Source organism: Amaranthus tricolor, chromosome 16, assembly GCF_026212465.1.
Source record: "Amaranthus tricolor cultivar Red isolate AtriRed21 chromosome 16, ASM2621246v1, whole genome shotgun sequence".
In the NCBI taxonomy this organism is placed as follows: Eukaryota; Viridiplantae; Streptophyta; class Magnoliopsida; order Caryophyllales; family Amaranthaceae; genus Amaranthus; species Amaranthus tricolor.
The window spans coordinates 19,949,433-19,961,500 of record NC_080062.1 but is presented as its reverse complement, the minus strand read 5'-3'; the positions used below and the strand labels follow the sequence as shown (position 1 = coordinate 19,961,500).

General features: G+C 31.5%; 1 protein-coding gene across 2 annotated transcripts in view; it reads left to right on the top strand.

The window, feature by feature from the left end:
* The window catches only part of LOC130802734 (probable serine/threonine-protein kinase PBL7), a 5,078-nt gene extending 1,356 nt beyond the window's left edge, over positions 1–3,722 (top strand). For both annotated transcript variants that reach the window (XM_057666781.1, XM_057666780.1), the window contains exons 3-5: positions 321–510; positions 1,188–1,579; positions 3,161–3,722. In XM_057666781.1, coding sequence (XP_057522764.1) covers positions 321–510; positions 1,188–1,579; positions 3,161–3,424 — 846 coding nt within the window. In that variant the 3' untranslated portion in view covers positions 3,425–3,722. The remainder of the gene's footprint in view (positions 1–320; positions 511–1,187; positions 1,580–3,160) is intronic.
* Positions 3,723–12,068: the final 8,346 nt, after the last annotated feature.

Sequence of the window (12,068 nt, the reverse complement as noted above, 5' to 3'; positions counted from 1 at the left end):
AGGGATATGTGAAAACGAGAATTTTGTTGATGCTTGAGTTTTTCATGGTCTAGGAGCTATGTCTTGTTAAATGTATATGACTATGAGTATAACATTATGAATGGTGTTTCCTAAAAACCAATTGGTGATCAATATGCTTTTGTAGAGTGCCGGGGACGTTTTCCATGAATGTATATTCTCTTAGTCCATTGCTGATTTTGACATAAACTCTTATATCATTATTTCCTGCGTAAAGTATTGAATAGTCTAGTTGTGTGTTTTTGTGAACTGAAAGGTACAATTTTTCTTGACACTTATCAGATAAATGGATTTTGGTGTAGGTTGTTGCTATCAAACAACTTGATCACAATGGGCTTCAAGGCAATAGGGAATTCCTCGTTGAAGTTCTAATGCTCAGCCTACTTCATCACCCAAACCTAGTTAACTTAATTGGATATTGTGCTGATGGAGATCAAAGGCTTCTAGTGTATGAGTATATGGCATTAGGATCATTAGAAGACCACCTATATGGTATGAATTTAGGCTTTTTCTGTTCATTATTCTCTATTGGATAAAGAATATTTTTTCCAATAAGAAAGGACTTGGCTGATATTGAGATATTGTATTCAAACGGAGGAAAGGCTGCAAGCATTTCGTAGTTTTTTGACCAATTAACCAACTATTATCATTCCATAACTATCATTTTTAAAATCATTGGTAAATGTATATTTATTTAAATCTGTTTAAAATGAATTGAGCTACATCTAGAGAGATGAGGATATAGGCAGCCGAGGAGTAGAAACTTCATTTTCATAGAACTTAATTATAAGCACCCACATGTTTTTTTCTTTCCATTGAACCATTGAAGCTAACTTTTATTAGGCAATTATTTGCTCTTTCTACACAAAAAAAAATAAATGAAGATCGATCCATGTTACCACTTCGGTTATAAGAAAAGTGACATGTAAATTAAGTTGTTATGCTTACAAATAGCATTTTCCAATGAATCATTTTTCTTTATTGTACTGGTTAACAATAACATTCAGTAATACAAAGCGTTAATATTTTCTTCTCTTTCATATCTTTGGACATTGTCCTTTTGCAATATTGACACTTATTGCATTTTCGTGTGTTTATTGCTATATGTTTTGTTGTTTTCTTTTGCGTGCTCATATAACATGCATTTCTGACCTCATATCTTGTCTCAGACCTCGTTCCTGACAGCAGATGCCTAGATTGGAATACAAGAATGAAAATAGCTGCGGGTGCTGCTAAAGGATTGGAATACTTGCATGATAAAGCAAATCCCCCAGTCATATATCGTGATTTAAAATGTTCCAACATACTGCTTGATGAAGAATACAACCCAAAGTTGTCTGATTTTGGCTTGGCAAAATTGGGTCCAGTTGGTGATAAAACTCATGTTTCTACGAGAGTGATGGGAACTTACGGATATTGTGCTCCAGAATATGCAATGACTGGTCAGCTAAGCATAAAATCAGATGTTTATAGCTTCGGGGTTGTACTTTTGGAGATCATTACAGGGAGGAAAGCAATTGACAGTTCAAAAAGCAAAGGAGAGCAGAATCTTGTGCAATGGGTAAGAGAACTCATCTATTTCATAATTCTATTTTTCTGCAGGCTTAACTATTGTAGATCTGAAACTTCACTTATGCTGGTGGTCGACGCTATAGTGCAAAAATAAGGTCCTATTGCATTGGCCGCATTGTAAAGGTTTTCAAAAAAAAGTTAAAAAATTGAACCAATATTTCCCGCGTTGTAATTGTATCAGAAAACCACATTTTGTCCCTTTTCGAGGGATATATTATGCTTTCGGCCGATATTTTGGCGTTATGATAATTGCATCACTCATATTACTACATCGCCATGTGGTTACCTTAGATTTGCATTATGATTGGTGTCAACATATTATTAGCTTCCATTTTATAGTGGAAACATCTTTATAACTGGATGCTAGTGATTGAAGATTTGACATTACCTGTATAAATTGGCTTCTCTTTTTAGTTATCAGCCGAAACTACAATTTTTATTGATGAAGTATTGTTTTAGTTTTCAGAAGCCATATGCATGTAACCTTCGGCTTTGCATTATCATTGTTTTTGTTAATTTCACTTTGTATGACTGTCATTGTTGGCTCTAGCACTTTATTATATCGATCATCTCAGTGCACAATGATTTAATCAGATCCTGTCATATGCTGTACAGAAAATATGATTCTCAATTCAATGAAGACTTGTTTCCTCATTAGCATAGTTAATATAATTCATAATTTGTTCTCATACTAATTTGAAGGTGGTAAAAGTTGATGTATTTTAGAGTTTAGACATTGCTGCTGATCAGGCAATTTGATGAACTTGTATGCTTCTGATTTTGACCTACCAAATTAGGTGTACTATTGACCATTGTGATTTCTACTTGTTCTGTGACTGTTAATACTACATAATTCTTGTTAATTCTTGATAATCTTCCAGATCTGTACTTAAGTTTTATGAACATCTGAATCTGATGAAGTAATTTTTGCATGCCTAAGCAGTACTCTAAACTCTAATGGGCGTTTGGTTATTGGTATTAAATTGTAGAAATGGGAATGAGTCTTAATTTTAACTTCAATTTTAATTTATATAAAATGTATTATGCATTCACAGAGGTGTTCATTCAGGCAATCCAGTTGATTTCGGGTCGGTTTAAAATTGGGTGTTGAGTGCATTTTGGTTTATATATAATTATGAATATATTTTTAAAGTCGGGTCAAATTGGATTTGGTTACAAGGTTAGGTAAATATCGCGTCATCGGGTCTGTTTTAAACACCTCTAGCATTCCTATGGTAATGGAATTCTTATCCTCGAACATGTGTTTTTCTTTATAAGAATTCACAACCACCTAATACCACCTTCCCAAATGGTAATAGCTGGTAATCAATATTTTGAAGAAAAACAATGATTGGAGGAGAACAAGCATGATCACTATGTTAAGTAGTTTTTGTAGCTAAATTAAGTCAAATTCCCTCCCACCATATAATAACAACCAAACAAGCCGTAAAGTTGATGTTTAATACTTAATTTCGTTTATCCCACTAACAGATATGCTATTTCAAGTAAAAAAAAAGGCGGTAAAAGCCAAATTTTCATTGTAATTTACTTGAGATGTTTGTTTGTGCAGGCACGCCCTCTATTCAACGACAGAAGAAAGTTCTCTCAGATAGCTGATCCGACACTCCAAGGAAGATATCCCGCAAGGGGATTGTATCAAGCGCTAGCAGTGGCCGCAATGTGTGTGCAAGAACAACCTCATATGAGACCCCTTATTGGAGATGTCGTCACAGCTTTAACTTACCTTGCTTCACAAAAGTATAATCCAGAAATTCAGGGTGTTCAGAGTTTTCACTTGGCTGCTTCCAGTCCCCGAGTAAGAAGAGACTTTTGAGGGCTTGGTAAACTTCCATGGAAGTGACTGAAATCGATCAGAATGTTCGGTCCTTTAATACCATTAAGTCATCAAGTGATGTTAATGGGTTTGATTTGTTTTGTAGTAAGCCATTAGGATAGCTTAATAGTAGTCTGTCTGAGATAATGATAATTCTGTTGGAATAATGATAATTCTGTTGTGTATATCTGTGATTGGTATGCTGTGAGCCTGTGACTACCTATCTTCATAAGAGCATGTATGTTGTACATAAATTAGCACTTATTTGGTTGTTGGTACTAATAAAAATTTAATTTAATTTAACTAAGTAAAATAAAAATTTAATTTAATTTAACTAAGTAAAATAAAATTTTAATTTAATTTAACTAAGTAAAATACTTGAAAAAGGTTATGATTATGCTTAATTGCTCATCTATTCTATTTTTAGGTATTGGGTATTTTTCAAGTAAATATGAGGAGTTGTGTAATGAATTCGGCAAAGAGATTAAAATGTGTGAATAATAGTGAAATAAATTTGTTGGATGACATTAAAAGAGTGTGATAGGGTTAATTTTCAATTAAGAAAATTAAGCAAAATGAGTTGTTAAGTATTAGGTAGTTTTTAAGATAATGGAGAATTGTGTAATAAATTCAATGTTAAACCAAAAGAGATTGAAATGTGTGAATGATAGTAAAATAAATTATAGGGATGACATTAAAAAAAGTGGTATAGTCTATTTTCAAATAAGAAAATTAGGCAAAATGAGTTGAACGATCCAAAATAGAAAATGAGGAAAATTGAGAGGAATGATAAATGTTTTTTTTTTTAAAAAAAAATTGACTAATAATCAAATCTTTCCGCTTCTTATGAATATCCTATAGTTGCATTATCTTTTATTAATACAACATTTACCCTTAGTTTCCTATTATCATACTAATTGGGTATGCTGATAACAAAATAGAGGCAAATGTTGAATTATTATAAAATAAATAGGTATGTTGGGAACAAAAAAAAGATAAATGTTGGATTATTGAAAAAATCCAAATGTGGGATACTTAACAGCATATAGATGAAATTTTTGATTATTAATGTTAATTTTATTAAATAGTTCATCTAAATTCATTACCATGTGGAATCATGGTATTAGATACTAACAAAAGATTACCAAAAAGTATTATATGTTTAAGGATGAAAATATTATATGTTTAAGGATGAAAGCTTCATTATCATAACAATGACATAATGCATTTCTCTAAAAATTGTTAGGAATATGGGTAATGTTCATCAAATATTTAGGACTTGATTAAGGAAATTAATTGAGTATGTTAGTATATAATAGAGAAGGGTCAAAAGTTAGTTTTGGACTGGATGGAAAGGAATAATCATGGTAGTAATGATTGAGCAATCATTGAGTGGAGAAACATTGGGCACCAAGGCTAGCATTAGCAATGAGCCTAAGACAAATATTGCACAAATAGAGGATCAAAGGGGACCATTTGGATGCATTGAAGGAGCATGAAGAATCTTGGGCTTGCAAGACACTAAGTGCTCGAGCGAGCAGCCTGGGTTAGAAGCCCACTATTTCGTTTCTACCTTTTTTTCTGTGTGTAATAGAGTAATAAAACTCATTTTCACTTTCAATACCATCATTCTATTTTATACTTCCTCTGCTTTATTTACCTACACACTTTTACTTATTTGACAATTTTCTATCACTTGTAATGTTTCCTTTATAGTAAAAAGAAATATTTTATTATTATATGTATGGCCCACTGTTAAACTCTTAAACATGTACAATATTAACACTTTCTTCATTATCAAACAAAATTCATAATACTTTTCACATTTAAACTTTAATTTATCTCTTTTAATATCTCACCATTAGGATTTAGTGCAATTAATATTAAAATCTTTCAACAAAATTTCCACTACATTAATTCGTGTACCCTTGTAATTATTTGTATTTAAATGCAACTAAAAACGTCAAACAAAGAAATATGAGTATTTTGGTTAGCAATTGCTGCCAAGTTGATCAATTAAATGTTGGTGCCAAATGATAATGCATTTCATTCATAAAACATTAAAACGTAAAAGTCCATTTTAGTTGCTTCCTACCAAATCATTTTGTATCCCAACAAATATGTTACTCTATGATATTTCTATTAAATCAATTGTTACGTTTAATTTCTTAGTACTATTCATTTGTCAACTTCTACCTTATTTCTCATTAAATGTGTATTTGAAAATATAGCCAAGTTTGTTTATATTAATTTCTTCATTTTAACGGTCTGTTTAGTAGGTGGTACTAAATAATGGTAATATGAATAAAAACTAGTGTAATTTTAGTTGAAAAATCTCTTGGCTACCTTGATGGACATGCTTGTTCAACTTCAATCATCTTATTTTCTTCATTAATTTCATTTTAATGCATTACCATTTGGGGGGTATTAGATGGTAATGAAAATTTGTAAACAAAAAACATTTTTTGTGATTAAAGTTTCATAACCATAGGAATGACAAGAACTGTTTAAATCTAACCCGACCCGAAAATTCGACCCGGAATCGAAAATTATCCGACTCAAAAATATGTTAATTTTTAAGGTTTACCGAACAAGCATATAGGTTCCCCATGATATTGATATCAATTATAAACCAATTATAAACCAAATATGAATATTTGAAAACTAATTTCTAATATTAAAACATTGTAAACAAGATTATCTATAAATAAATAAGATTCCCCATGATATGATATCAATTATAAACCAATAAGCACATTACAAAAACCTTAGAAACATATTGAAGTGGAACAATACAAAAACTTATATGTTTCTTCAACACTTCGATCTAGACTTATCTTGCTTTCTATTGCTAATTAATAATTATATATTTCATGTTAGTAATCCACCAAATTCTTCAAGCTTTAAACCCCAAAAATTTACATCCATCACTTATACATCCACCAAAATACAAATATTAAGTTTTTAACCCCAAAAATTTACATCCATCACTTATACATCCACCAAATTTAAATATACAAATATCAAGTTTTTTACCCCAAAAATTTACATCCATCACTTATACATCCACCTAATTCAAATATACAAATATCAAGTTTTTAACCCCAAAAAATAACATTCAATCAGCAAGTATAAATAGTTATATATCCACCATAAAAGTATCATCCATCAAATGTACGTGAGTATGTCCACCATTAAATACTTTCTCCAAAGCGAAACATAAAGGTCGACAACGAGCACCAAAATCTCTCACGTACTACTGCTTTGCTTGTGGTACCATATTTCAATCTTGAACAAAAACAAACAAAAAAAGTATTAAAAGAAAGTAATTAATTCTTATAAGAAAGATACAAAAAAGAAACGCCTAAAATTTTGCTACCAGAATATGTATCACATGTCGGGTGAGATCATTGTAATGCCGCTCAAGGTCAACAATCGCCGCATGTTCAGCAAGCTACCAACATGAATCATAGCTAAAGAAACATTTCTATTTGCCTAATTCTAAGTAAATAAGGCTATTAGAAAGTTTCCTATAAGACTAAGACTCATGGATAACAAACCAACACAAGTCTTTCCAGTGCACTTTGGCCTCACTCGTGCGCACTCAGGAAAACTTCCCAAGAGGTCACTAATCCTAAGATTGCTCCACACCAAGCACGCTTAATTGTGGAATTCTTAGCAAATGAGCTCCCATGAAAAGAAGAGGCACCTTGTTGATATGAGTAGTCTATCAATCCTTTTTCAAGCTAAATCTAGGGTATTACACTCACCCCCACTAAGAATACAACGTCCTCTTTGGACCGTAACTTTAGGATCTTTTCCCCCGTTAGGTGCACTGAACACTATCAGCCACGGTCGCAGAGTTGCTCTGATACCATTTGTAACACCTCAGCCCAACGGACCACCGGTGACTACTCATGAAGACTGTAGACTAGCCCCACAAACCAACACAAGTCTTTCCAGTGCACTTTGGCCTCACTCGTGCGCACCCAGAAAAACTTCCCAGGAGGTCACCCATCCTAAGATTGCTCCACACCAAGCACGCTTAACTATGGAGTTCTTAGCAAATGAGCTCCCATGAAAATAAGATGCACCTTGTTGATATGAGTAGTCTATCAATCCTTTTTCAAGCTAAATCTGGGGTATTACACAAACAACCAATTAAGAGTTAAAATCAAGGCTTCAACATGTCTTGATAAAAGGGATGCTTGCCATCTATTCAAAATTCTTCCTCCCATAGAAAAAGTCGATTCGGATGCAACTGTGGTTATTGTGATAGCCAATATGTCTTTAGCTATTTTAGACATAATTGGGTAAGTAGCTTGTTGGTCTTTCCAATACAACAAAATATCAAATTTGGAATCACCATGCATGTGCAAAGGTGAGTCAAGGTATTTTTCCACTTTCGATAAAATATTTGAAGAAAAAAGTAGTTACTTGAGAACTTTCAAAACTCTGTAAACAAACGATAAAACATATGAAACTTATTAATAGTAAAAATATTATAATGGAAAGACAAACTTATTGAGATAAATAATAATAATATATATATATATATATATATATATATATATATATATATATATATATATATATATATATATATATATATATATATATATATATTGTTAAAAGGAGTTAAAAATTTAATAATACATACCTCATAGCCATTAGAATCACGAGAGCATGAACCAATGCGAGAGCATGAACCAACTGGCGTGAGATCTTCAGAAGTAGAAGCTTGATGAGCTTTAGTCGATAAAGTAAGTGTAGACTTGTAATCATTGAAAAGATTGACAAGTCCAGAGCGAACCTCACAATTTGTTGATAACCCTCATCCTTAGATTGATCAACCTTTCTAAAATGATGTTTTAGAAATGGAATCTTATGCCTAGGGTCAAACACCGCAGCAATAAACAAAATTAAAAAGGACTCGCCCCAATATTTCTCCACTTCTAAACATCTCATTTCCCATCCCTCTAATGCAAGTATCCTCACTTTCACAAGCACGTCGTAGGTGGTATTTTGCCTTACAAACTTGTTCAAAATATAGATTTGGAGTGGGATAATCTGACCCAGAGAAAGAATTAGTCATTTCATAAAAAAGTTGAAGATAGAAGCCATGTTTTCAACAGATTCCCACTCACGATCAGTGAGCTTCAAGGTGTAGTCAGGCTTAGTACTACCTAAGCGATTCACCGTAACTCTATAGTCAAGAGGTCGCTTCAACATTAAATATGTAGAGTTCCATCTCGTTACAACATCCAACCATAATTTCAGCGAAGAAGGTTTTTCTATTTGAGATAAAAAATCTTCAAACCTAATCATCCTTGCCTCGGATGAATCAATGTACTTGACATTATCATGCACAAGTTTGACAGCAGGATCAATTGCTAAAATCCATCTTTAACAATCAAATTCAAAATGTGTGCCGCACTAAGAATATGAAAATGTGCACCATCACATGGAAAAGACGAATGGCCATTTAAATATTCTTGTAACAAGGGGATTATGGACTCATTATTGGTTTCATTGTCAATAGTCATGCACTTAACCTTTGATTCAAGATCCCAATCCTTGATCATTGCATAAACAAGCTCATAAATCGCATGACCAGTGTGTGGGGAGGGAAATGACGAAAATTAAGAACTTTTGACTTCAAACACCAGTCCTTGTCAATATAATGAGCCGTTAAAGTCAAGTATCCACGAGATGTGAAAGCTGTCCAAATTTCACTTGTCAAAGACACCTTGCTATCTAAATCCTTCAAAGTTTCAAATAATATTTTCCTTGTGAATTTGTGCTCAACCATGCTTAAGGGGTATCCATGGTACATAATGGCCTCGGCAAAAAGAGAACAATATTTTCTCTGATTAAAATCACCAATGAGATCACCATTTTTAGCAAGCCATTCTTGGTAAGGTTCACAAGTCTTGAGGTGATTTCTACAATTAGAGGTTCCATAGTGACAAACAGCATGTAATGAAATAACAACATTGTTATCATCCTTCTTGGCCACTATGGTAAAATGATCCCAAACTGGTGAGGTACGCTTTTCAAGTCCTTCAATATCCTCCTGAAACTCAGTTCTCGTTCGCCTTCGACCTCCAGCTAAAGAAATTCCACCTCTTCCTCTACTAGTTTTTGCACGCTTTGGTTGTGATATATAACGCATCGCAAATTTTGTTAATGTTCAATTCAGGTGTATTATTTTAAATTTAATTTCGCATCCTATAAATGCAATTTGCTTGTTCAATTGACATGGGCTTGTGTACATGCTATCACTGTTATTCTAGCAAGAATAATTGGCATTGGTTTACTTTGAGAAAGAATAGTGAGATTGTATATAATTTAAAATAATAGGCATTGATTTACTTTGAGAAAGAATAATGGAATTGTATATAATTTAAATAATGACCTTAATGCACCTGATTCATTCAACGGTGTAGATGATGTTAAAATATTTTGGGATACATTGCTTGGGATCATAGTATAAGATGGAGCGTTTTGAAGGTAATTAGGAATAACAACTACCTACAATATTTTAAATTTTGGTTTATTTCAAAATTGTAAGACACTTTTTCAAAATACGCAAACTATTATCTTCAAACTCAAAAGTTTGACATCGGAGCCGCAAAACTATTATAGTCAAACTTAAAAGTGTAACTTGGGGGACCGCGTACATAGCACGCGACCCACAACTAGTTATAATAAATGTATTATTCTCATCACCCACATGAAAATAGATTGATTCCCACTCCCCTTACCTGAACTACATGGATTCACTGTCGCACCCTATATTAAAACAATGGTACCCTTACAACAAAATGTGATTATTAAATAATTCACTCCTATTAATTACACGTTTCAAGTAATGCACATTTAAATAAAGCAATAACAAGCTCTCACATCATAATTGTTCTTATGTGTTTTTACCTATAATGCTTTGACTTTACAATATGCCATTTATAGTAAATAATCACTTAAAGGTAATCATGTGAGATGTTGTACTTTTGTCTTAATATGTTTTTCAATCAATTAACTTTTTTACTAAAAAACACAGGAACGAATTTTTAGTTTTTCCACGTGCATGGTGGACAAACGTCTTTTTAATCTATGTAGTGACTCTAAACTTCTTACTTTTTCACTTGGTAAACAAAAGTTAAGAATTTTCTTAAATTTATATTATTATTATTATTATTATTATTATTATTTTTATTATTATTATTCTTATTCTTATTATTATTATTATTATTATTATTATTATTATTATTATTATTATTATTATTATTATTATTATTATTATTATCCATCATAACAATTTTCTTTCACAAAAACAAACGCTCCTATCACACTCAAGGGACATCTTATTGAAAATATGTTGGAAATAAGTACTAAATTTAGCAAAGAACATAATATTTTGTCTACCATGTAGAAAACTTGAAAGCTCAGCTTCATTATTCAAATTAAAAAAAAAATATTCTTCTACCATGTGTAAAAATTGAAACTTAAGATTACTACACGTGGAATTTTCCAAAATGACAATTAACTTTTTCTATTTTAACTTGTGTATAACTATTAGTACTTTAAAAAGTGTATTAGGGACATACGTATTTTAAAAAGGGTCAAACAAAAAAAACAAATAAAATATAATTCCTATAAAATAGAAAGTAATTATTCCCTCTTTTTCTTTTCGTTCTTCACATTTACTTTTAGCACAGTTTTCAATGCAAATTTTAAATCTCAAAATCTCTAAATATAAAAAAATTTTAAAAATACATGATGAAAAAGTATACATCAAGACGAATCTAACAATATCTCATATGGATATATTTTATTTTCTAAATATATGTAAAAAACATTAATTAAATTTCTCTCTTCTTAAGGTGGAATAATTCAAATGGAAATAACATTGGAAAAAATTTAAGGAGGATTGATAGTGATTATGAGTGAGCCATGATGTTCCACTAATTTTCAGATGCATCATTTTGAACCATTTATAGTACCACTTTTCTTGTTCAAATATTCTGAGATATGTATCAGAGTATTATTATCGTGATTCGGTATATTGGTGTTTGATTATTGCAATATTCGAAAGAACTGATTCATGGTGAATGGTTAATTTCTCTATGGTGGCGGTAATTGATTTTTCTAGGGTTCCGTTATTGTGTCGAAAGAACTGATTCTTGAATAAATTTTTTTATTTGTTGTTTTTCCTCTGTATTTTAATTTACATTCAATGACCTTTAACAAAAATTTTAATAGCTTATTATTTGGAGAAGTATAAGATAGTTTGTATTAGTGTATGATTTTGTTCAAACAATGTTCAATACTTCTTTTGAAATTAGAAGATAATTTTGAATTTGTTCAATCACTCATTCTTAATTGTAGGATGATGAATGCTAATGAGGCAAATGAAGCTAATGGTTTTGAATTTGACAATATTTCTAATACGGGTAATTTTTTAATTTAATGGTTCAAGTACCTTATATGTTTTGTGTACTTTATCATTGTTTTACATTGTGTTCAATATTGAGATAGATTACTAACACGTGTATTTTGTTGAAATTAACAGCACTTGATGAGTTACAAATGATTGAACAACAACGACAAGATGAGATACTAAGATCCCAACAAACTAGTG